A 26,336-nucleotide genomic window follows, 5' to 3' on the forward strand; every position below is an offset into this window, starting at 1 on the left:
GAGAAAAACTGTAACACTGAATTACAACATTATCATCTCACATGTTTCTGTGACCACCATACAGTGCATTACACTGGTACATTTGATGCCATGTTAAGGTCCAGAGTGAAAGCAGACCTGCCAGCCTCCAACCATTACTGACGCCCTGGGACATCTATGTGTCTTAAAGCAGCTGTTTGTGACTGAGCCTGCTTTTCCCTGTGTGATCCCTAGGGGGCACAACAGTGCAGGGAGTGCCTGACCGTGCAGGACGGCGCCATGTGTGTGAGCAAGTGCCCCAGTGGCACAAAGGAGGAGCAGCACACCGTGTGGAAGTTCCCCAACGCCACGGGCCACTGCCAGTCCTGCAACACCAACTGCACCCTGTCGTGAGTGGCTCCACCCCACACCTTAGAGCTCATCAGCCAATCAAATGACACCCCATCTTGCCATGCTCCTGATTTCTAGTTGTGCATAGTTCAGTCTTAACCCCTTGCTATGTAAAAACACTGTTTTTTGAGTGCACAAGGGACAGTGAGGAGCGATTCATTTCATTTATGTGTGTTCGATTAGAATTGTAGACCGTACCTTTACATTTATTGTATGCCTACTTCAGAACGGTATGAGTGTAATAAACATGGTATCTTCTGTCTGTCGCCCAAATGACTTCGGTTTTGCGTTACCCGACACGTCTGAGTACGATTGTTTGTTTCCAGGTGTCCACTGGATGAACGTGGCTGTCCCATCGCAGTCAAATCAGGGTAAAAATCTCCACACTTACACACTTCAGCTGATCACACTCATTGACATCCACTATTTCAATAACTAACCTGAAAGAACACTGCAGCAACCATTAGCAACTTAGGAACATGACATTTTTCTTCCTCCACATGTAGTTATAGAACATAAGAACATGCCTCCATCTATCTATGAAACTTGAAGTCGTATAAATGGCTCATGGTTGTGTGTATCAGATTGTCACTGAACAAAAAGATGAAGATGTTGCTGAGAGAACGGTCTAAGGGTAATCTCCATTGTAACCCCGCAGGTCCGGCACGTCTATCGCGGCGGCAGTGGGTGGTGTACTGCTCTTTATCATCCTCCTGGGGCTGCTGGTGTTCTACATGCGCCGCCAGAGGCACCTGAAGAGGAAGGAGAACAGGAGGAGGATCATGCAGGAGCATGAGGTGAGGCTCACCCAAGCATCATGGGAAATGTAGTTTAAGTTTGTACTACCTTTCTACCAGCGTGTAACCTTATTTTCAGAGATAAGGGGGAGTGTAGATGATGCTTTTGTTCTTGTGCACTGAACATCCTAAGCTAATATATATATACACACTATATATAGTATATAGGCCAAGTTTTGGACTCACTAGGAAGATGAGATTTCCTGGAAAAATGCATACTCGTGTGTTTAGTGCCGTGTATATTCCCTATTATACAATAGTTAGGTCCGGCCAAACTAATTTCTGATTGGACAAGACACGAGAAGCATTCTATGAGTCATCACGAGTAGTGATACCCCACTCCGGCGTTTTGCAGCTAGTGATCTGCGTATTTATATTGAATTATCTAACGCAAACATTCTAATCATTCAAATCAAGAGAGCAGCGATTTCATAACATCACATTTGAGTGAGAAAATGTAGTAAATAAAGAGTAGGCCTAGGTGAATGTTTAATTTAATATGAGGCATATAGACAAGTAAGTAGGCTATATAAGTTAGGCTACTAACATATGCACAAGCACATAGCCTTTCACTGAACTTGACTCTCGAGTGTGTTACGTTGCTTGGCAGTGAGAGAACTAGAGGATAAATAAACAAAAATCTAAATGAACAATAGAAAACACAATTGTTATGTTGGCTTGAAAAAGTCAGATGGCTGCAGATGGATTACTGCACTGCTATCTAGTGGTTGGGGATTTAAACATGAAATTAACTACCGTAGTGTCCATACAGTATCACAAAAACAATTATATTGTGATACTCAAGTGTATCTATCCTATTATTTACACCCCATCTGAAGGAGTAAGCGGTCCTGTTATAGGTTGTGTTTGTATACTGTCTATGTACTTAAGTAGTACTGTCTATGTACTTAAGTAATACTAGCAATGGTATTTTCACAAATTTAAAAGGGTGAAGACGACAAGAAATCCGACTAGGCAGTGGATCTGTGAAAGGTGTTTAATAAAAACAGCGGACATGGAAAGAAATGTGATGATATTGGTGTTGTTTGATGTCCCTGTCGATTCATCACAAGTCGGTCTCCTGTATTGTGCTATTTCTGTCCACCCCTCGAAACCTCCTCCTGGGGATGAACCAGTAAGGGTTCCTCTTGTCCTCTCTGGCAATCCAGAAGCGGACCTCCTCTCCTGTCTTCTCCTCCCTCTGGTCTCCACTGCAAGGACTCGACACTTTCACCTTTTCCTCTTCTCTGTTCAAACCTGAAGCAAAATATATGGGGAATGTTTAATTGAAAACCTAATGCTGAGCAGCTTAGATGTTTAAATGTGAGCTCCATCAGTGCTGGCTGGGATTAAGTGAGATTTCACTAAGTCAACTTTTCATATTCACTGTGAGCTGATTTCTTCTACTCACCCAGTGTTGAATCCACTTCACCCAGAAGACTGTCAAGTATAGCTTTCACGTCATGTTCCCTCTGCCGTTCCTCGGTCTCAAGCTCTTTTCCGTCTTTGCCATTTATCTTCTCAACTGCATCCAAAAGATTGTTCATCATGAATTTCACATCAATTTCCCTGTTTTCATTGGTTTCCATTTCTTCCATCTCTTTGTTAAGAAAAGCATCCAGATCATGTATGACTCTCACGACATCCTCAGGAATATCGATGTTCAGAGTGAAGCCCTCCTTGCTATCCTCAGCTGTCTTGATGGTCTTGCCATGGATGTCCTTTCTAGCGCTATCCAAGTCCACCTGTTGTAGTTTCCTGACGAGGAGTTTGCGGAGTTCCCTTTTTGTCTTCCTTTTGTTTTTGTGACTGTCTTCATCAACAATAACACCCAAAGTTTCAAGTTCGCTCCTCAATTCCTCCAGTTTGTATTTCTTAACTTTCTTCTTAGTTGTTTTTTTGGTATCTCCATTGCCCTGCTGCCGTCCTGCCAGGCAGCAGGTCAAAAAACAAGTAAACCACATCAAATCACGAGTAAATAAAAAATCAGCCAATCTCTTAATCAACTTATGAACAAGTGAACAACTGTACACTTGGTTATGTTCTATGGCATCATGTTGCCTAGATGTCTTTGTGACCTAGGCGGAATGTTGTGATGTATGATTGTACCCTTTTAACCAAAGATTCTAGCTCTGTTCTAGAATCTTTGCTTTTAACATCATTCAATGGAATGTTGACAGATTCTTTGTCAAAAGCTTTGTCTTTTTTGACTGTCTTGGTAATTCCCTTTGTCGATACACTATATTTACTAGCAAAAGCAAAGCAAAGCAGATTTATTTATATTTATTATTTAATATTATATTTAATTATAGCACCTTTTGTACACTCAAAGTACATTACATATGAAAAAACAAAAGGATAGTAGAAGAAGACAATAGAAAATGAAAACATGACAATTGGGTTTTAGGAGTATGAAATATGGAGTATGAGTGTGAAATGAAATGAAAATGAGCAGAGGTGGGTGGGACCAGGCCACATAGTTCTATCCCTCAATGAAAAATATGACGGCTATGACTGACTCATCCTTGAAATATCCTTGAATCAATCTGGAGCAGTGATCCCCAACATAAGTAAATAATATTTTGTGCTGTTGTGCTGACACTGCATTGTTTTATTTCGACGGTAACCCTTTGACCAGTGTCCATACAGTATATGTTCGCACAGAACTGCCTCAGACTGTTTGCGAGTATGCGCAGACATTCGTGGCTAACTCGAAGCAAATAAAAAAAACTATTCATAATCATTCACAAACATTTGCCTTTGTCTGCTCATTTGAACACACCTCTGCTGTTTTGTGTTGTCAGCTGGTGGAGCCACTGACCCCGAGCGGAGCTACGCCCAACCAGGCCCAGATGCGCATCCTCAAGGAGACAGAGCTCAAGAAGCTCCGTGTTCTCGGATCTGGAGCCTTCGGAACTGTCTACAAGGTCAGAGGTCATGGTCGTTAGCAATAGACTCGCTCACTTCATATATGTGTCCCTCACACACAGGTACATAGACACACACACACACACACACACACACACACACACACACACACACACACACACACACACACACACACACACACACATAGACCCACATACCTACACTACAGTATGAGCTCGGTATGGGAGGGTCTGATGTTCTCTGCTGCCAGGCTTTAAGGGCGGAAATAAGTGTGCTAGTGTTGGCACTGTAAGGTTAGAGGTCGTTTCCCACGACCCCTTTCAAAGATGTAATCAGGAAGTGCTTGCACCTTGTGTTCATTGTCCTTAAATGGACTTAACCATGTGTAATTATTATTTTTTGCACATTTTTGTCCTTTTGGACAGAGTATTTCATTGAATGGAAATATCTGTTACATAGTATTACATAATGAAGTAGCTACAAATCACTGTATCCCTAGCCTAATCATAAAAGACACCTGTTTAGTTATGAAGTTAACTGTGTGTGTGTGTGTGTGTGTGTGTGTGTATTCTTTATGTAGGGTATCTGGGCCCCAGATGGAGAGAGTGTGAAGATCCCAGTGGCCATAAAGGTTTTACGTGAGAACACCTCACCCAAGGCAAACAAAGAGATCCTGGATGTGAGTCTACTTGTCTGTCTGTTTATCTGTCTGTGTCTGTCTGTCTTTCTGTCTGTCTGCCTGTACTGTATATCTGTCTGCCTGTATATCTGTCTGTACTTCTGTCTGACCTTTCTTTCAGTCCCTGATGCCTGTGCTTGGTATGCAGCAGTGGGCTATGCACTTCTGCCATTTTGGCTCAAATGACAGTAATCCAGTCCTGCTTTCGCTGAAGGAGGCATATGCAATGTTATAAGTACATTAGTAGATTGTGCATATACCCGCCATGTTGTTGGGATTCCATCCTGCTCTTCTGGCAGTTGGTTTATGGGATTTATGTTTGCTGCTCTTCTCTCCATTCTGAGTATTATTTTTACTCATGCTCTATCTTCTAAAGTTTGTTTGATTTACCTTGGAATTGACTTGGCACATAGCAGCATGACTGTGATGTTGATTATGTTATAGGCAGTAATGTTGATTATGTTATAGACTGATGTAACTATCTGTATGTTCTGTGTACGTGTGATGTGATGTTTTTGTTCTTAGGCAGGGGTAGGCAATTCATGTCAAATATTATACTGTATGAAGTGGTATGCTTACCTCCTGTTTTTGCAATGGAATAAGTACTGATGTGTAAAATGGAATATGCATTTGGGACAAAATCTGACGCGTTCTTCTGCCTTTTTGGCTCTTTTGACCCTACTGACCTATGCTGCCCCCTGCAGGAGGCGTATGTGATGGCGGGTGTTGCCAGCCCGTACGTGTGCCGTCTGCTGGGCATCTGCCTGACGTCCACCGTGCAGTTGGTCACGCAGCTCATGCCCTACGGCTGCCTGCTCGACTACGTGCGCGAGAACAACGAGTGCATCGGCTCGCAGTCACTCCTCACCTGGTGTGTGCAGATCGCCAAGGTGAGTCTGACTACACATGGCTATTACTATAGACCACTATATATCAAACAAGCAAGTGAGTGATATGGATACAGTTGTGTTTAGCTTTAATACATGCAGGTGTTTATATAACAAATCACCACTGCTTGTTATTTGACCAAACCAAACCTCCAGAGGCCATGATTGTGTTTTTGTGTGTGTGTGTGTGTGTGTGTGTGTGTGTGTGTGTGTGTGTGTGTGTGTGTGTGTGTGTGTGTGTGTATTCACAGGGCATGAGTTACCTGGAGAATGAGAGACTCGTACATCGTGACCTGGCAGCCCGGAACGTTCTAGTGAAGAACCCCTCCATCGTAAAGATCACCGATTTTGGACTGGCCAGATTGCTGGACATTGATGAGACAGAGTATCATGCAGATGGAGGAAAGGTAACAGCACGAGGCAGTATCAGTATCCTCAACTGTGGCTATAAGGGGAAGATGATCTCAAATTAACACTGCCTTTTAATTACTTTAATTACTAAAAAACATTTTTACTGAATACTAAAAACTGTTTTTACAGTGTTTACTGTTTTTTAAATCATATTTTGATTTTATAATTGCATGAATGTGATCCAGCCAAGTTAAAGTCTGTTCAAGTTAAATAATATGCTAGAGCTGTCTCAACATAAGCATCACCCTGCCTTAAAAGTTATACATTAATTGTGATTCAAAGTTCAGTTTCGGTTTTAGTTAAAGACACAAATGTGATCACCTTCTGTCTCTCTCTTTCTTTTCATCTGTGTGTGTGTGTGTGTGTTTGTGTGTGTGTGTGTGTGTTAGGTGCCCATTAAGTGGATGGCCTTGGAGTCCATCCTCCACCGGAAATTTACTCATCAGAGTGACGTCTGGAGTTACGGTTAGTGTTTACTTAACACACATCAAACATCAAACGCTATGCTCAGTGTGTGTGTGTGTGTGTGTGTGTGTGTGTGTGTGTGTGTTTCAAAGGAGTACATTCTTCCATTCTTGGTGTACTAAGCAGACACTCTGACACACTGAACCATGAATATCACCCCTTTCCCATTTGCTGCAATGCAGCTCACTTCTTTCTGTCACAGCAGGACATTGAGATTGTGTGTGTGTGTGTGTGTGTGTGTGTGTGTTGTGGAAGACATTTAGCTTAAAGATGTATAAATGAGAGTCTGAAATAAGGTTTTGTCTTTCTCGTTAGTAGTTTATTAATCTCTGCCGAGAGGTCTCATATGCATCAGGCAATCAAGATACAGAGACAAAGTCTGTGCACCAAAGAGACAATCAGTTGTTTCTCATACACACATTTATACCTTGCACGGTATCATAATCTCATTGTATCATTACACCTTCTCTGCACATACACATGACTTGGTCAATACAATGGGTTATTTAAGAACCAAGAACATTAAGAGCATTTTTATTGTCATATTGTCAACACATGATTAGCCATCTACACACCACTTACTGAATCAGAAGTATCACATAGAGAAGAACTTTAAGAACTTGGTCAGTCTCCAACAAAAGAATGAAGTCACAAGGCAAAAGAAGTATCAATTATAAGGAACTTTATGAACTTAAGGTTTAAGGTTAAACTTAAACAGAAGAGTCCATTCAAAGTGTAAGATCTTACAGAAACACAAGAATCAAATCAAAACAACACAAGGTTAAAGTCCATCTTTGTCATTTTCCCCTTACAGTGTGTGTGTGTGTGTGTGTGTGTGTGTGTGTGTGTGTGTGTGTGTGTGTGTGTGTGTGTGTATGTGTGTGTGTGTGTATGTGTGTGTGTGTGTGTGTGTGTGTGTGTGTGTGTGTGTGTGTGTGTGTGTGTGTGTGCTTATATGTCTCTCTCCTTACATGTGTATATGTGGGTGTTTTCCAGGCGTGACAGTGTGGGAGCTGATGACTTTCGGAGCGAAGCCCTATGACCATATTCCAGCACGGGACATCCCTGAGCTGCTGGAGGGAGGAGACCGGCTCCCCCAGCCCCCCATCTGCACCAAGGAGCTCTACATGATCATGGTCAACTGTGAGTCAGGGCAATTCATATCAGTTTCAGCTACGTTTCAGTACCTATGCACTGAAGGGCCTTGGCAGAGGAATCCCCACTCCACTTCACATCATGGAGTTCTTTTCCTCCGCCTCATCCCTTAATTCCGTATATCAAGACACCTCGGTGGCCGTTATCCCTTAAGTGTTCTCCTTTAAAGAACGGAGGTTATATTCACAAGCATACTTTGCTCATTGGACCTCTTTGTGTTTGTGTGGTCAACTAGGCTGGAAGATTGACCCGGATAGCCGACCCAGGTTTAAGGAGTTGGTGACTGAATTCAGCACAATGGCCAGGGACCCTGCCCGCTACGTTGTCATTCAGGTTGGTCTGGGTTTGGGTCTAGGCCTGGGCCTATGTACATACACAGTATATTTATATATTGTTTATTTGATGTTTGTATTTGAGGTGTTGACATCTGACCTGTGTGTGTGTGTGTGTGTGTGTGTGTGTGTGTGTGTGTGTGTGTGTGTACAGAATGACGAGCAAATGAACCTGGCGAGCCCAGTGGACAGTCAGTTCTTCCGCACGTTGATGGAGGAGGAGGGCGGGGATGTCCGCGAGCTGCTTGATGCTGAGGAATACCTGGTTCCCCATCAGCCCAGTTTCTTCCGACAGCAGGGCGAGAACACGGCCAACGGCCCCAGTAGACACCACTCCCATCGGGTCAGAACAGAACACACTGCTCTTAATACCTTATAATGTATGTAACTGCGGGGCACACTAAAATTAACGCAAGTCACTCTTTGTATCGTCCAATCAGAGCACAGATCAGCAGCTGATGGAAGTGGACGGCAGTGGGCGGAGCATGCACTCGTCCAATAGCACGCTGGCGCGGAGCCAGTACCCGACACTGCCAGTGGGTGGCGGCTGGGCAGGGGGGGCATATCCCTCGCTCGCCCGCAGCATCTCGCATCGCTCCCAAGGGGCGCAGTCGGACTCGGTGTTCCTGGACGGAGGGGTGGGGCCCGATGACGACGGACCCCCCGCCAGCCCGGGGAGGTACTGCCAGGACCCCACCTTCCCCAATGGCTTCCCCGAGGGGGATGGAGAGACGGATGGGGCGGGGCAGAGCCCATTCTCAAACACGCTGCCCCGCAGGACACACAAGCAGCCAGGTGAGTGTGTTGTGCTGTTATTAGTTTATAAGAGAGTGGGTATCAACACTGTTATGTTACTAGTTTATAAGAGAGTGGGTATCAACACTGTGCTGTTACTAGTTTATAAGAGAGTGGGTATCAACACTGTTATGTTACTAGTTTATAAGTGAGTGGGTATCAACACTGTTATGTTACAAGTTTATAGGTGAGTGGTTATCATCACTGTTACGTTATTAGTTTATAAGTGAGTAAGTATCGACACTGTTATGTTATTAGTTTATAAGTAGGTGTCAACACTATTATGTTATTAGTTTATAAGTGAGTTAGTATCGACACTTATGTTACTAGTTTATAAGTAGGTTTCAACACTGTTGCGTTGCTAGTTTATGAGTAGATATCAACGCAGGTTATGTTATTAGTTTATAAATAAGTTAGTAGGTATCGACACTGTTATGTTACTAGTTTATAAGTTATGACACTGTTATGTTACTAGTTTATAAGCAGTGTTTGGAATAACGCCGTTTAAAAGAAAGAACGTTATTTTTTCAGTAACGGGGTAATCTAACTAATTACTTTTCCCGTTGTTACAACGCCGTTAATGTTAATGGACGTTAAATGCTGTGCGTTACTATGCATTGATTGAATAAACTGTAATCCAAACGCACCCCTGGCTCACAGCTAGTGAGGAGGTGGGTTAATAACGACGTAAGCGATTATGATTGGCTAAGGCAGAGTCATGTTTCATGGTAGCCAATCAGAGCCAGTGTTTTTACACACTTGCCAGCACACGCGCCACATACACACGCAACAGCTATAAAAGAGATTCGACACAACAGCAGAGGTCAGGATCAATCCGATGAAAAGTTGGCATTTTCGAGGTGGAGATATAAGCACTACTTCAAATTCATTGTGGTCAAAGGCAAGAACGTGCATGTAATGTGTACATTATAAGTATAAGTATATATACTTTTTTGATCCCGTGAGGGAAATTTGGTCTCTGCATTTAACCCAATCGGTGAATTAGTGAAACACAAACAGCACACAGTGAACACACAGTGAGGTGAAGCACACACTAATCCCGGCGCAGTGAGCTGCCTGCTACAATGGCGGCGCTCGGGGAGCAGTGAGGGGTTAGGTGCCTTGCTCAAGGGCACTTCAGCTGTGGCCCACTGGTCGGGGCTCGAACCGGCAACCCTCCGGTTACAAGCCCAGAGTGCAAACCAGTGGGCCACGGCTGCCACAAAATGTCCAGGAGCGAAGACTTTGTTGACATACATTGTAAGCAACACATCTAAAGCTAGTGGCCAAAAACACCGATACCTCCACCACAGATGATAGCTCACCATCCACTAGCAAAGAAGGATTCGGAGCAAAGTCCTCCAAGCAGCAAAAGCTAGATCTTTCTGCCTCACAACAAAAACCTATGACACAGGCTGAAGTCAACCGTAGGTCTGTCGATGTGCAATATCTTGAATTTCCCCTTGGGGATCAATAAAGTATCCATCTATTTATTTATCTATCTATCTAAATAGTTACTTTCCCTGGTAACGAGTTACTCTTATCATAGAGTAATTCAGTTACTAACTCAGTTACTTTTTGGAACAAGTAGTGAGTAACTATAACTAATTACTTTTTTAAAGTAACGTTCCCAACACTGTTTAGTAGCTATCGAAGTAGCTATGGAAACACTGATATGTTACTAGTTTATAAGTAGCTATCGAAACACTGTTTATTACTAGTTTATAAGTAGCTACTGTATCAACACAGTGATGTTATCAGTTCATAAGTAAGTAGGCTGTTTTGATTGACACTGCCTGTCCTCTGTCCTCCAGAGTATGTGAACCAAGAAGTGCCGTCGGAGCGTCCGAGCACGCTCCCCAGGAAAGGGGCGGAGCGGCGGCTGCGTAATGGAATATCAACAGGGCACAGCGTGGACAACCCTGAGTACCTAGTGCCACCCGGGAGCCTCTCACCGGCCTTCGACAACCCCTACTACTTGGACCTGGTGGCCAAGGCGCAAGCAGTGGCCGCCGCTAACGACAGGAGTCCGAGCATGTCCACGGCAACGATGTCCCCGCCTCACCGGCAGCTCAACGGCTTCATCACGCCCACCGCTGAAAACCCAGAGTACCTGGGGCTAGCCGACACCTGGAGTGGACAGAAGGAGCACACTTGAGAGGACAAAACACACCTGGGACAGCAGATGGAGAGAGAGGGAGAGAGGGATTGGGGGGTCTGGAGGAAAGGGTGGATCGCTAGAGAGCAAAAATGCGTATGCATGTGTACCTGTATGCATGTGTACCTGTATGCATGTGTACCGGTATGCATGTGTACCTGTATGCATGTGTACCTGTATGCATGTGTACCAGTATGCATGTGTGTGTGTGTGTGTGTGTGTGTGTGTGTGTGTGTGTGTGTGTGTGTGTGTGTGTGTCAGTGGGACCAGCCTCTATCTTCCCCTCCCTCCATACAGTCACTCCATATGTAGCATTGCGGGGAGACACTAGTGAACTCTTGATTTTGATCATGCAAGCAATCATGTCTCAAACAAAACTGTTTACACAATGTCAGAAAATGGCCTCCCCTGCCTAATGCAGAAGAGGCCAAACCGATCCCATTTTCTCTCCACAATCTTGTTTTCCAAAGCAAATCAGGTACGACACCCAGAATCATTTCCTTCACCTGTTGTTAAATGCAAAAGAACACCAAAAAAGAGTGAAGACAGACTAAGATATTTTTCTTCTCTATTCGTTCAATGGCACGAAAAGACTTCTTGACTCCGTAGTCTTGTGGAGAAAAGGACCATCGGATTTCTGTCTTGACCTCTCAGACCGTCCTGTGGTGGTTTGTTGGGGAGTTTGTGAATGTTTAACTTATGTTCTCCCCTGAAGCGAAGGGTAGCAGCACAATAATGTCCATTTTGTCTGGAGGTCCCCTCAAGGCCCATCTGTGCCGAACCAGCAAAGGCTGAAAGAAAGGCTTTATGTGCCAGAAGACAGATGCATTGTGTGTGTGTGTGTGTGTGAGAGAGAGAGAGACTGAGTACTTCTTACTCAGAAGTGCAAACTACACAACTTTTACACCATAAGTACCATGACCAGCAATATTGTGTAGACTGCTCTGTGGTGCGTCCAGGTCTCCATTTTGGGCTCATCCATCGGATTGTGCCCAGTGGTGGACAGTAGTGTGTTTCCTGTGGGAGAGAGAGTGTGTGTGAATCATCACCCCCCCACCCCCACCCCTGCCATCCACCCCTGCATCAAAGTGCGACAGACACATATCCACAGACACACACACACACACACACACACACACACACACACACACAGAGAGACTGCTTAATATTCATGGGTTCATTTCTGAGAATGTGTTTAAGAATGTTCACATGTGAATGTGACTCTCTGAGGTTGTTGCCTCAGTGCCTCCCAGTGCCTTTGTTCTTTGTTGTACTTTCCCAAATGGCCAACAGGTTCCTGTGTGAACTTTATTCACACTTCTGGTTTGTCTCTCTTGTGTTTGCTCCAATTTGCTCCAATGTTGTGGAGACAAAAAAAAATGAAGGGGGGACTTGAGGTGTCAGACTTTCTTCGAGCAGCTTGAGCTGAGGATTAATCTCATATTAGGAGTCATCTCTACAGTCATACATTTAACGGCTGTCCTTGTGTATTTTACATAGAAACCTTATGGAGTAGACCATATGTTTTCAAAATTGTCCGGAACTTTCTCTTCAATCACGCATCGTTGGATCATCCCCTAGCTGGGTTCAGTTCAAATCTACCTTCTCATGGCACCATTTCTCCTACCTCCAACTGGATAACTGGCACATTTAGCGGAACAGTTCCTTCCCCTCTGGCTGTGGACAGCTTTGGCCTAACCCTAGTGAATTAGATCGTCATGGAGACAGAGAGATTTTTGTGACGACACGCATGGCCATTAGGATAAGGAGCCACTGGGACTGAGAAGTCTGTTGAGAGACTGCAGCAATTCTTCAGTCTATTTGGACGTTTCCTGATGTAAGCCACAACAATGACTTATTTGTGTGTGAGTGTGTGTGAGTGTGTTTGTGTGTGAGAGAGATAGAGAGACTGGCCAGATGGGGGTGGAAGTATTCATTGAATTTGTGCCTATTTTGTTCACGCACAGCCAGCAGCGTTGTTGCACTTCTTCCTCCATAAAAGACGTTAGTGTCCACACTCAGTTTGGCATGCTGGTGGTTAGACTGCAGATGCAGTAGGGATACTCTGACCACTCTCAAAAGGCTGAAATATTCCCACTTGTCCTCACCCTGTTTATCCACCAAAACAAACACTTCCACAATTATCAGCTTAACCATTGCAGTCACTACCTGTACAATCATAATCTTTGTGTATGTCATCAACTTCAACATCAGCAGCATTTGTATAGACTTTGAACAGCATCTATTTCATATTATTTTGACTGGCTATGGCACACAGCAGCCACCCATATGGAATTTAACAGATCCATTCTGGCTAGCTGTGCTCTGAGGATTTGCAATGTTCTAGAATACACGTTTTAGAATCTAGAAGACATGAGTTCCAGAAGTACTCCCAGGATGCTGAGGGGCAGCTGGCTTCATTTTCATAAGCTGTTTGCATTGTAACTGGAAGAAAAAATAGCTCTTAAATTAAATGACTGCATAGGTCTGTACGAATAGTACCAAAAAAGAGAAGAGATCACTGGGGTTTCAGTTGATTGACTGAGAGCCAGAATTATTTAGATGGAGTTTGATCCAACCTGATGTATCATCTGAGATAGCTGTGTTATTATTGCAGACCTTATATTCAGCGCCGACTGCTATATTGAATGCTTGAATCTAGTTCAATATTGCAGTTACCAAACCTGTTTTTATACTAAATTAGATTTCTACATATAACTATTAAATCTTCATGTAAGTCTGCATATGATTTTCTGCTATTTCAGTCACACACACACATGGTGCGGACCTCATTTCTGAGATTTTGCTTGAGAAGATTAATGATATTCCACCGTCAATGGGAAACTTGGACTCGGACTATGTGTGCAGCTGGCTGAAGGTGCCTTTGAAGGAATTATAAAATCTTTGTCTTTAATTGTGATTTTGAAAAATGAAATGTTTCTTTATATTTTTTCATGTGAATGCTTTTTATATATCGTAAATGGTTTTCATTGGATTGTTCTGTGGGAGAGGAGACTGTTATTATCGTCATGGGGGTGTTTGATAGTGCCTTTCTCTAAATGAGCCAAGTCTAGGTGCATTTATGCTGTCGAAAAATAAAAAACAACTTCCAAGACATTAACAGGTCGTTAATAAGGCTATATGCAAAACATTGTGCATTAAATGCACACAATTTTGGGGGGTGGGGTTTAATGGTACTGAAGAATTTTTATCCTGGTGCTTTTTTATTTTTCTGCAACAACTACTGAATGCATCTAAACTGTCTTGTAAATATTGAATTGCTTTATGTAACGGTACAGAAAACTGATTCAGAGGACTGTGGCCATTAAGCCAAAAGGTGGCACCCTAAGCATTGTATAAATTCAGTCCACTGTCCATTTGATGGTCATTTTAATTGAGAGACAGCTTCCCAGAAGCCAGTCTATTCTCAAACAGATCCAGTCCACACCTGCTCAGGCCTGCAGGGGGGATTTCTTGTGGTTAAGTGGCAAATCTGGGTAAGGTAACCCAGAGAAAGTGGTAGACCTTCCAACAAAAGCCCTGTGGCTCACCTAGCAAACCAAAGCCAAAAGGCGCTTCTTGTAGGAGGCTTATCACTATGCAGAAATTCACCCAGGTTTCACTAAAAAACATATATGTGGCATCTAAAGGCAATGTCCGGTTTTACCACTTCTGGTAGTCTTATATTAGGCTATGATATATCAAAGAGTATTTTATTTACTCGGCTTTAGTGCTGAATCTACTGATGTGGGCTAGCATCACTGACTTGACCATATGGATACAATCTGGTGCAAATATGTGAAATATTGTAGAGAATAATGAAGTGCTTTGAAGTGTAAAAATGTTTGAGATACATTTATACTGTGTGTGGCATATAAATTAATACAAGAAAACATCCTTCCATCATGGCGTCTCTTTTATGTCATATTTTCACAGCTACTCGTAGGCTTTAGTAGTCTATACATATACAATGAAGCTCATTTGGTTGCTAATTTTTACATGTAAATTCCAAACAGCGCTCAAATTTATCACAGAAATATGTTGCAAATGATGCAATTAACAGCAAAGAATACTTTCGGTGGAGTTTCTGCGGTTTATATGAGGACAGCTACATCCACCAGTATCATTGGTAATTCATAAGCACACTCAGTAAGATAGGTCTACTGTAAAATAGCATTACAAAGCTGCTGTCATAGAGAAACACTGTAGAGATGCATGCTTTCAGAAGAATGGGGTGAGCTTTTAGCCCCTCCAAGTGGTAGTATAGTGGTAGTTCTTATGCACTAACTGAACTTTATGAGCCCTAATTTAAACGATGGGCAGAGAGTGTAAAGTCTTACGTCTAACTAAAGCTAAATCAATTACTTCAACTCCATGGGCAAGACCTTAAGGAAAAATATTGAGGAGTCAGCCTAGTTCTCCGATGTCACACATTAGCTAATACAGTAGACAATGCATGAAAACTTTTGAGATGAGATGATATGCTTTTACAGACTGGACTTTGCCCACCATTTAATGTATGATGTTTGTGTGAGAAAACTGCTGTACAAATAAACTTTACTCACTCATTTACTTGCTCACTCATTCACTTATAAAAACAGAGAAAGCTAATGTAAAAAGACCACATCTCAGTTCCCACCCAGGAAAACATGTCACATTGGACAAAGGCATGGAAAAAATGCTAATACATTACCTGATACTCTGTCTTTGTTCAGTGCTCACACTAACTCTCATACACACACTCTCTCTCTCTCTCATACACACACACACTTTGAAGACACTGAGAGATATCTTTCTGACTGAAAAAGGCGTTCTTCTGTGAGAGTGAGAGTGTTTACATTTTATTTTATCCATGAATTTATGAATTATTCATATAAAGTAGGCCTATAAATTATCTTAAGTCATTGATACGTAGAAAACCTAAATGTTGACATTTCAGTCTTGATACATCTGAGTGTGAAAGATGATGTTGCCTATGCAATGTTTTTGTGCATATAGGCCTACATGACTTTTCTTGGTGTTCTTGTGTGATATTAACTCAAGACTGTGCCAATAAATGTGTGTCTGTATCTGTCTAGGCAATGTAGATTTAGATGTAGAGGGTAGCCTAATTTAGAGGATATTTAGAATAACATAGTTTGCATTGTTGACAATGCTTTGTTGTCATTACCTCTGTAAAAGCAATAGCCTAACGTTATACTCAATACTGAAGCAATTGGATTCAACCCACCTTCAACAACAATGAAGTCTTTTTCAAACTTTTTTGTTCTGAGGCTCACCCATGTCAGACGTGAATGATGTTTTCACTATAGGGAAAATGTTTTGGTGCGTTCATGCGTTTTTCCCAGTGAAAACGTCATCATTTATGTTACTTCAGGTGGGAATCATGGTGCATTCATGGCACCTGGGAATGACAAGGACCGCCCCCGGGATTACTTTGGTTTTCCCACAGCGAGTGTTCATGTGTTTTGCTGTCGGAATGTGTGACAAACATGGATGCCACAACAAAGGTTAAAACATATGCTCACTAATCCTAAATAAACAACTGTATTTGCTTAAAATATAGTGTAGACGCTTGTGAAAGAAAGATATGCAGCTTTCAAGTGACAAAAATGGCAAATTCCAAAGTTCACATTAAAACTAGACATGACAGGCCATATGGACTACAAATGAACTACAACGTGACGACGAGCCCCTAACTGGGCAACTCTGTTAGCAAAATGTGGCCCCAGTTACCGACCTCTGACTCACATATGACGTGACGTGAATGATGCGGAATGATGACGTTTTCACTGGGAAAAAGGTTTTTCCGATGCCCATTCATATAAACGCTAGGTCAAAGGTGGGAGACTGGGGGAAGATTGCTACCCGAGTTGCCCAGTTGGGGGCTCGTCGTCGCGTTGTAGTTCATTTGTAGTACATGTGGACTTTCATGTCCAAACATTTTAATGTGATGGTAATTTTGATACCATAGATTTAATAGAGACCCAGTCAGACCAATAGTATGAAAAATCAGGAACAGAGTTTATTTACAATGATGCGCATCAAGGGAGTGACAGCATGACTTCACCTGAAGATCCATCAGCTGCTCTAACTAGACGAGGAAATAGTTAGGGTTTAAGTATCCTTCCAGGCTGACGGGAGATGGCGTTGGTCATCCCATCTCACGTGGACTACACTGAATCAGACCCTGATTAGTGGCAACCTGGCAATCCGGAGCAGATAGCTACTGATGCAGCCATGCAGAACAGTAAAACACTGCAAAGTCATAATATTCCTGCTTATCTTTAAATACAGTCACACACAGATATACACAGGGACAGTACAGATATCATACAGTCATTACATAGAATCATACTTTTAGTATCAAAGTGACCCACTAATGACAAATGCAGAACATTAAACCACATATTGGAATATTGGACATAATGCAGAACATTAAACCATATATTGGAATATTGGACATAATGTTCTATTCCACTTTCTCTCAAATGTCAACTTGGGAATTTGCCGTTTTTGTCACTTGAAAGCTGCATATCCTCCTTTCACAAGTGTCTTACACCATGTTTAAGCAAATACAGTTCTTTACACTTGCAGTGGGAAAAACAATGAAATAACGGGGGAAGGTCCCTGATATTCCCAGGTGGCATGAACAGACCATTTTTCCCATGTGCATGAACACACCATCATGATTGGGGTCACCAACGTTTTGAACGTCAAAAATAGTGTCACCTGCCAAAAAAGGTTGGGAACCCCTGGCCAGAGACGGTTGATAAAGGATATTTCCCCTGGCCTAGTGGTGAGTTCATGTGGCTGGGAAGTGAGAAGGTCCCCACTTTGGAACTCCGAACTGAGAGCGTTCACTTGACAACAACAAACAGGCGACGTTGCTAACATAGGCTAGCTAGCCAGAAGGCTAAAATCATGTCAAGTCAAGTCAACTTTATTTCTATAGCACATTTAAAAACAACTGAACCAAAGTGCTTACAAACAAACATAAAACAATGACAATGGTACAACAACAATAATAACATAACATGGGGGGAAATAAATAAATAATTGAAATAATAAACAAATTCAAAAATAAAATAAAGAATAAAGAGAGTGTGTGAGTGTGTGTGTGTGTGTGTGTGGGGGGGGGGGGGGGGGTATTAAGGTAGATTAAAAGTCTTTAAGTTAGACTTAAAGCAGTCAATGGTTGGAGAGGACTAATATGTACAGGTAGACTATTCCAGAGTTGGGGGGCAACAACAGAGAAGGCTCTATCACCCTTAGTTTTAAGGCGTGTTTTGGGGATATAGAGAAGATTCTGAGATGAAGACCTAAGTGATCCTGGAGTGCTGTACGAAATTAGTAGGTCACCTATGTAACTAAGTGCCAAACCACTGAGGGCTTTGAAAACAAAAAGTAGCCTAAAATTTTAAAATTAACTCTGTGCTCCACAGGTAACCAGTGCAGCTTAGCCAACACAGGAGTTATATGCTCACGTTTCTTAGAGCCACTTAATAATCTAGCTGCTGCATTTTGAACTAGCTGAAGTCTGAGAGTGGAGTGGGTCAGGCCTGCATAATGAATTACAATAGCCTAATCTAGTCTAGATGTTATGAAAGCATGTATAAGAGTTTCAAGATCGGAGAAGGACAGAAAGGGCTTCAGTTTTGCAATGGTTCTTAACTGGAAAAAGCTGCCTTTGACAACACTATTTACTTGTTTATTAAAATTTAAAGAGGAGTCAAAAAAAACCTATTCTTGACTTCACTGTGGCAGTTTGCAGAGAGAGGTCCTAGTGCATTTTTCAAGATAGAAACATCACTTGGAGGGCCAAAAATAATTATATCAGTTTTACTTTCGTTCAGTTGAAGAAAATGTCTTGCCATCCAGCATCATGCACGTAACACTCAAAGGTAGGCCTACACTGGGAAGTACTGTTCAATATCGCCTGCTTATGAGTATAACATAAACAAACAATGTTACTTATTTGGGCATGTCTTGCCATCCAGCATCATGCACGTAAAACTCAAAGGTAGGCCTACGCTGGGAAGTACTGTTCAATATCGCCTGCTTATGAGTAACATAAACAACCCCCCCCCCCCCCCCCCCGACGCACACACACACACACACACACACATAGAAACATCCCAGATGCTCATGAACGCACCATAGGCCTAAAGTTAGACAGTGAAGCATGATCGGTCCATTAATAAACAGAAACTAAATATTTTTGCGCAACATATAGATCAACTAATAACGTAGCCTACAGTTGAACTGAAGGAATACGCTCATAGATGTTTAAGCTCTGCCCGACAACACACTTTTCCACTGCTTCGAAATACGAAACTCAACTTCCGGGTTGAAGTCGACGCGCAGAAGAGGACATCCGAAAGCCGTCATATCCAATCATATGGGCATTTTGCAGCTGTTGTATGATTATTGCTGACATCGACTGTAAATTGCGAAGTTGGGGATATAACGGAGCGAATTTTTCGCAGCCACGGCCCATGAAAGCCCTTCTGCAGTGCACTGAATGATGACAACAGCTTCCAACGTTTTCCAAGGCACATGAAGACTTGCCCATTGGTGGAGCTAGCATCATACAGCTTGCTAGTTGGCTATTTTAATTTCATTTCGACAGTGCAGTGCAGCCGCCATTGTTGTTAGTTACACATTTTGGTGTAACTAACTATCGGGGTTTTTGTTTTAATATCTGGGCCTATCTTGTATTTGTATGTGTGGTGGTCTGTTATTAGCATTTAGCACGCAAGGTCCACTGTAAAACAAGGCAATACAAGCCCAAATAACTAGCTAGCTAAGTCAGCTAGCATTATTGCAGCTATTAGGCTAAATCTGACAGGTAAACAAAAGAAGACTGCTTACACGAAACTGTACACAGTCGCGAGGCGTGTGTACCTTTGCATTTGTTGAACCAGTCCCTTGAGGGGGAACAAAAGTCATGTCTCACGGAAAACGAAAAGAGATCTACAAATACGAGGCACCATGGACTGTGTACGCGATGAATTGGAGCGTTCGGCCCGACAAGCGCTTCCGTCTGGCTCTTGGCAGCTTCGTGGAAGAATACAATAATAAGGTAAGAAAGTGTCCTTAAATTACCCCAATAAGCCCTTATAGCTAACGTATCATAGTATATGTGTAGTAGGCCTACTGTATGATGTTATTTTGAAAATTGATTGTTGTCCAAAGTTGAACTATGTAATATAATGAACGGCACTTGGATAAGAAGTAGTAGCCTACCATCTCTCAATAGAAATACATCAGTATTTCTACCAGTACCAGTATTTCTACCAGTACCAGTATTTCTAACAGTAGCCTACCATCTCTACAATTGTACGCGTATCTAATGTGTGTACGCGTATCTATGTTATAATATATATATATACTATAATGTTACCTGCACTAATGAGCATACATTTGATCTGTTATGCAGGTTCAGCTGGTGGGTCTGGAGGAGGAAAGCTCAGAGTTTGTGTGTCGGAACACCTTTGACCACCCGTACCCCACAACTAAAATCATGTGGATCCCAGACACCAAAGGGGTGTATCCCGATTTATTGGCCACAAGTGGGGACTATCTCCGTATCTGGAGGGTAAGCTTACTATGAAAGATGTCATAATCTAGTAGTCTTCTAGGCAGTTAGCTCATGAACTAATCAAATGGGTCTCCTTTCATAGTTCTGTTTCTGGCAGAACATTCACTCCTGACTGGGTTTTGCAATACCCACAAAGCATAAGGGTGGTAATAACTTATATCTAGGGCTGTCAATCGATTAAAAAAAATAATCTAATTAATTACATACTCTGTGATTAATTAATCTAAATTAATCACATATATCATTTTTGCTGTGAAAGTATTTAAACATTTTAAGTTCAAATAAATCATTGAATAATCAGCATTAGTGACATTAGTTCAAAAACTCTTTTATTATTATTTTAATAATGGCCATAATAATCTATGATGACCTAATATGCTGAGGAAATAAATTCAAAAGTGCTTCGGGAAGAAGTTGTTTTTCATATACAAGGTAGCTATTTCAGGCCACAGATATAACCTAGGGGACACAATGAAAATAAATGAACACTTCCCTCAATTTCAACACTATTTCTTTGCATTGATGTGTGACTTTAGAGTTGATGAACTCCGGTGATATGCAAATTCCTTGCTGCAGACATTGCAAAGGACTTTATTTTAATCAACACTTTATTTTTATCAACACCATCAGGCCGTTGTTTAAAGTAAATGTTCCAATCAATGATCTAGTCAGCACATTTTCTTCTCTCTCCTTCATTTTACCGTCTAATGGTTACTGACTACAATGGCTTGGGGTCATACGGAATCGATTAATCTGCGTTATTTTTTCTCAAATTAATTAATCGAAATTAATCAGTTATTTTGACAGCCCTACTTACATAATTTTATAAGATGTCACACAGGTTCCTTCTCTGCAGAAATAGCTTAATGTTGTAAATGTAAATCATAGTATACTTCAAGACTGGCCTATGTTTGAGCATTGCATTTGTATTGAAATTTCCCTCACGGGATCAAAAGAGTATTATATACAACGAAAGTGCATTTGTACAGGAGCTATAGGGTGAAACTTCATTCAGCAATTTCACACAGAAGCATTCTGGCCATCACATGTCAATACTAGTAATGCCTTAAGAGCTAAATTAATGCCAGCAGTCATTTTCATGCTAAAACATTTGTCTGTTTGTTTGTTTGTTTGTTTGTTGTGTCTCTGAGGTGGGAGAGACAGACACGCGGCTGGAGTGCCTCCTAAACAACAACAAAAACTCTGACTTTTGTGCCCCCCTCACCTCTTTCGACTGGAACGAAGTTGACCCAAATCTTTTGGGTAAGCAGCAAAAAGAGGGGCTTTAAAGGGTTTGTCTGTGACTCTGTTGAAAGTCTAAGGGGCTTGTGGTTCTAGTAGACTTGTAGAAAAATAGTTGTTCAATAATTTGTGACCAAATTGCTAATGATGCTCTATGAATAAATAAGATGGAGTTGAATTGAGACACAAAAGTGCTTCTAGACATTAAAGACAACAGTGGGCTATAATTATTGTGATGTATTGGATCTACAAATATTTTTGAATGGATCCGATCTACAAACTTTTTCTGTATTAAAACGAAGTGCACCAACCTTTGTGGAGTAATTTGTTCCTATCCCTCATTCATTGTCCACTCTTCCATTCTCCCTCTTTCTCCCCATCCCTCTTTCCCTCTCTTTCTCTCTACCATTCTCTCTTCCATTCCTCTCTCTCTCCTGTTCCCCTCTTCCTCAGGCACGTCCAGCATAGATACCACCTGTACCATCTGGGGGCTGGAGACAGGACAGGTCTTGGGTCGGGTCAACTTGGTTTCGGGCCACGTCAAAACACAGCTCATCGCTCATGACAAAGAGGTGAGGACACCTGAAGGACACGTGGTGTTCTCAAGGCCTGATGAGACTGGTCACAGAGTATCATTACTACCAGATATGACTGTGTTTTGTTATTTTGCTTATTTTCATTCTAATTCTATGATCTAGTCTTGATAATACTCGTAAAATGTGGATGCTGTGGCTATGCAAAACCAATTACATTGGTACTAATAACAGTCTAAAAAAGTTGCCGTAGTGTTGCATTGGGATTCTAAAGAGCGCTGGCGTTCTGTTGGTGCGTTGCAGGTTTATGACATTGCATTCAGCCGGGCGGGTGGAGGTCGGGACATGTTTGCGTCGGTGGGGGCAGATGGCTCGGTGCGCATGTTCGACCTGCGCCACCTGGAGCACAGCACCATCATCTACGAGGACCCCCAGCACCACCCGCTGCTGCGCCTCTGCTGGAACAAGCAGGACCCCAACTACCTGGCTACCATGGCTATGGACGGCATGGAGGTGGGACTGTCGGCCTGTCTGTCTGTCTCCTGATTCCTGTTTCTCTGTCTCCCTGCAGTCAAATTAGCTGTATCCCTGATGGTCTTTCTCTCTGCTATCTCATTGTCCATCTGTCTGTTTTTGCTGTCTGCCTATCCCATCTCTTTCTGTCCATTCTATTCATCCATTTCTCTCTCTCGCTCTCTCTCCTCATCTTCCATCTGTCTTTCTCAGCCCTGTCCTCTTTGTATGACTCTCCTCACTTCTGTCTCCTGTTCCGTCAGCCCACCTTGTTCGATGTGTCAGTCTGTCCCCCATCTTTTTAAAGCCCATTCTATTGATATCTCTCTCTCTCTCTCTCTCTCTGTCCATCTTCCATCTGTCTTTTTCGTGCCCTGTAGATTACCGTTATGTCTCTCCTCTCCTCTACTGTGCCTGTGCGGCCTCATTACCCAAACACCTCCTGGGCTATTTATAGGCCCCACACAGGGTAGTATCTAAGCAGAGAGGAAGATTCTAATCTAACACCACTTCTCTTCCTCACACACACACACACACACACACACACACATGGGTTCTCCTTGTCTTTCTCCTTCCAAGAATTAAAGTTTTCAGGCACTTTCAAGCCCTGTCCCTCTCTCTCTGTTTATATCTTTCTTTTTCCTCCCCTACTCCCTACCTCCTCCTCTGAGACTGCATTTACTTTTCTTTTTTTGGTGTTATATATCACTTCCTTCTCCTCCCACACTGCTTCTCACATTACTTAGTTATCACAGTGTATTTTCCTCTTTGTCCCTCTCCTGTGTTGTAGTTCAGTTCATCATTGATCATCATATCATCATTGGTTTAACATGCCTCATGTGTCTCCAGTATGTATCCGTTATGGCTAAGGCTAATGACTGGTCTTGCGGCCTCTCTGCCAGGTGGTGATTTTGGACGTGCGAGTGCCCTGCACTCCAGTGGCTAGGCTGAATAATCACCGGGCGTGTGTGAACGGCATTGCCTGGGCCCCCCACTCCTCCTGCCACATCTGCACAGCAGGTAGTCAATTCTTTCCACCCCCTCCCTCTCCCCATTCACAAAAATATTGAACTCAACCAGGTATATAGGAAGAGTTTGCATGTGTGACTTTTACTAGTTTTAGATAATCAAGTGTACCATTAATTCAGACAGGCCATGGTAGTCTGCCTACTGCCTAGCTTGTCAGCTGACACTCAGCTGGACCAACCACAGTTGCCCACCTGAATTAATGGTTCCATTTAATCCATTTGAATACGCCTGCTGAGCTTGCCACTCAAATTCTTTTTGGTCATCAGATTTCTTTACAAGTTAACTGAAATGTCTGTCTATCTGTCTGTCGATCTTTTTATCCCTCACTCAGCGGACGATCACCAGGCGCTGATCTGGGACATCCAGCAGATGCCGCGCGCCATCGAGGACCCCATCCTGGCCTACACGGCCGAGGGCGAGATCAACAACGTACAGTGGGCCTCCACCCAGCCCGACTGGATCTCCATCTGCTACAACAACTGCCTGGAGATCCTGCGCGTCTGAGAGCCTGAATGTCTGAGCCTGGCAACAGAGATGCGGGAGGACTCTTATTCACTTTCATACACACACCACACAAACACACAGACACTTACATTCACTCACTCACTCTCTCCATTTCTTTATCTGTCCTATTTCTCTCATAAACTTCTGTCTCTTCTCTCTCCTGCTCTGTCACTCTTTGACAGCCCTTTCACAATCTTTGCTGTTGTGATCTTCAGGTTGGTCTTTCCAGTCTTTTCCTATCCATCTGGTCTATTCAATCTCTCTCTCTCTCTCTCTCTCTCTCTCGTGTTCCATATCTCTGTCTGCCCTGTTGTATTATTCATCCCATTGTACATGGTCATGGACGTAGACATGAGCTCCCCTCCAAAATTTGGAAAGGACCTGCGGGCGCCATGTTTTCAGTATTTATAAAGCTTGACACTGATACAGATGTTTTTCATCATGGCGTCGTGGTGCTGTTTGATAATGTAGTAGTAGATCATCTGGATTTGAAGTGCTTTCAGTACGAGTTCATCTCTCGAGTGGCTTTGTACAGCTTTACTGCTTATTTGTAATGTTCACAAAAAATGTACTCTTGCAGGTTAGGTCTTTTGTTTTTTCGTTTGTTTGAAGTTTTTGTGTTTTTTATTTCTTTGTATTTGATGTGCTATTTTTTTTAGTTATGTTTGGGGAATTTTGATGCATTTCTGGTTTATTATTGACATGTGGGTCATTTGAAGGACTTCAACAACCCCCTTCCTTCTAAGGCCGAAGTGACTAGCCATGATAAAGGCATTTGAAGAAGCTGCGGCACAACCAGCTGGTCTGAGATCAGCTGCATGTTTTATTGGTGTGTTTTTGTGTTTGTTATCATTATTATTTCTAAAGTAGATATTTTCCTTTTGTGTCAAGACGATACAGGATGTGAATTGAGACTATTTAACGTTGTCTACGCGAGTCTGAAGTCAGTCAGGAAGGACACCACACAGAGAGAGGGGAGTTTTTCAGCCAACCAACACCAACACACAAGACAGAGAAACGCTGCCGCCCTCCTCTGATCACAGCGGGTCTTGCCGTCAGAGACTTGGTCTTCACTTGGAACCGTCCTGCCTGTTCCCCCCCGTCTGGAAAACTAAAGCAACTATTGTGCAGTGATCGAGTTGATTACTGTGTGTGTGTGTGTGTGTGTGTGTGATAGAGAGTGTGAGTTTGTGTGAGAGAGAGAGAGAGAGAGAGAGGGCGAGAAAGGGTTGGAGATGTGTGTGCCCATAAACAGTGTTTATTGTATTTCTGAAATGAGTCTAAAAACTCAATGAACAGGATCTTCTTCACTGAGTGTAACTATAACAAAACAATACTAATATTAATCTTGTACTTTCCTTACACATTGTGATCCCTGGTTGCAGCTGATCCTAGAATGGATGGAACTGGTCTAGAACCAGCTGCTTTCGGGCTTGTGTCAGAATTTGTCACTGGGATGTTCTGGGTCACATTGATCCACTTCTGGAAGGGGGTTAAAGTACGAAGCGAGTTTAGCGGAAGGTTGAGCCTCAAGCCAGAGGTTTATTCAAATTTGGCAAAAATTTGTGGCAAACTTGTTTTCTTTAACCATTTAAATGTGAATGTTTTGTGTAAGCTTTTTGTAAGTTATTCACTGTAAACAGAAAGTGCATGCAACAATGCAATAGCCACAAATGTTCACCTTGTGTTTGCTGGACTTGAACACACCTCTAGCGTTAGACTCAACATATACCACTAATCTCTTTTCACAGAATACCCTCTATTCCACTGTGTCTAGGCAGCCATTTTGTTTTCTGTCAAGTTTGTTTGTTTGTTTTTCTATGATATTCAGAACCAAACAGTAGCATCTGTGATTTGGGAAGACATGAAAAAATAGACATCGCAAATATCCCCCAATATGTTAATGTAGTTCCTGTCTACATGTAAACTAGTAATAAATTAGATGATGAAAATAAATATATAAGCTCTAAAACT

General features: G+C 42.4%; 3 protein-coding genes across 3 annotated transcripts in view; 2 read left to right on the forward strand and 1 right to left on the reverse strand.

The window, feature by feature from the left end:
* Positions 1–14,832, forward strand: part of erbb2 (erb-b2 receptor tyrosine kinase 2) — a 33,586-nt gene extending 18,754 nt beyond the window's left edge. Inside the window, exons 15-27 of the mRNA XM_042083424.1 lie at positions 214–368; positions 696–740; positions 1,028–1,166; positions 3,971–4,093; positions 4,636–4,734; positions 5,439–5,624; positions 5,873–6,028; positions 6,422–6,497; positions 7,494–7,640; positions 7,888–7,985; positions 8,139–8,327; positions 8,425–8,779; positions 10,594–14,832. Of these exons, the coding sequence (XP_041939358.1) occupies positions 214–368; positions 696–740; positions 1,028–1,166; positions 3,971–4,093; positions 4,636–4,734; positions 5,439–5,624; positions 5,873–6,028; positions 6,422–6,497; positions 7,494–7,640; positions 7,888–7,985; positions 8,139–8,327; positions 8,425–8,779; positions 10,594–10,937 (2,112 nt within the window). The 3' untranslated portion in view covers positions 10,938–14,832. The remainder of the gene's footprint in view (positions 1–213; positions 369–695; positions 741–1,027; positions 1,167–3,970; positions 4,094–4,635; positions 4,735–5,438; positions 5,625–5,872; positions 6,029–6,421; positions 6,498–7,493; positions 7,641–7,887; positions 7,986–8,138; positions 8,328–8,424; positions 8,780–10,593) is intronic.
* Positions 2,150–3,191, reverse strand: LOC121700470. Its single transcript, XM_042083436.1, has 2 exons — positions 2,578–3,191; positions 2,150–2,423 (listed from the first exon to the last, which is right to left on the reverse strand). The coding sequence occupies exons 1-2, from the start codon at positions 3,128–3,130 to the stop codon at positions 2,233–2,235; spliced, it is 744 nt and encodes a 247-aa protein (XP_041939370.1). The 5' UTR covers positions 3,131–3,191; the 3' UTR covers positions 2,150–2,232.
* Positions 14,833–19,184: 4,352 nt separating the features above from the next.
* LOC121700468 (DDB1- and CUL4-associated factor 7-like) lies at positions 19,185–26,334 on the forward strand. The gene is made up of 7 exons (XM_042083434.1): positions 19,185–20,022; positions 20,380–20,538; positions 21,693–21,804; positions 22,237–22,355; positions 22,620–22,829; positions 23,732–23,849; positions 24,190–26,334. Exons 1-7 carry the CDS (start codon positions 19,888–19,890, stop codon positions 24,360–24,362), a joined length of 1,026 nt encoding a protein of 341 aa, XP_041939368.1. The 5' UTR covers positions 19,185–19,887; the 3' UTR covers positions 24,363–26,334.
* The last annotated feature ends 2 nt before the right edge of the window (positions 26,335–26,336 follow it).

This window comes from Alosa sapidissima, chromosome 24 (genome assembly GCF_018492685.1).
Source record: "Alosa sapidissima isolate fAloSap1 chromosome 24, fAloSap1.pri, whole genome shotgun sequence".
Taxonomy (NCBI): Eukaryota; Metazoa; Chordata; class Actinopteri; order Clupeiformes; family Clupeidae; genus Alosa; species Alosa sapidissima.

Excerpts from the sequence above, each read along its gene's own strand:
- LOC121700470 (XM_042083436.1), bottom strand. The coding sequence starts at position 3,130 with ATGTGGTTTACTTGTTTTTTGACCTGCTGCCTGGCAGGACGGCAGCAG. Across the intron at positions 2,424-2,577 it reads TGAAGTGGATTCAACACTGG|GTTTGAACAGAGAAGAGGAA; the intron begins GTGAGTAGAAGA and ends ATTTTGCTTCAG.
- LOC121700468 (XM_042083434.1), top strand. The coding sequence starts at position 19,888 with ATGTCTCACGGAAAACGAAAAGAGATCTACAAATACGAGGCACCATGG. Across the intron at positions 20,023-20,379 it reads TGGAAGAATACAATAATAAG|GTTCAGCTGGTGGGTCTGGA; the intron begins GTAAGAAAGTGT and ends TCTGTTATGCAG. Across the intron at positions 23,850-24,189 it reads CTGCCACATCTGCACAGCAG|CGGACGATCACCAGGCGCTG; the intron begins GTAGTCAATTCT and ends TCCCTCACTCAG.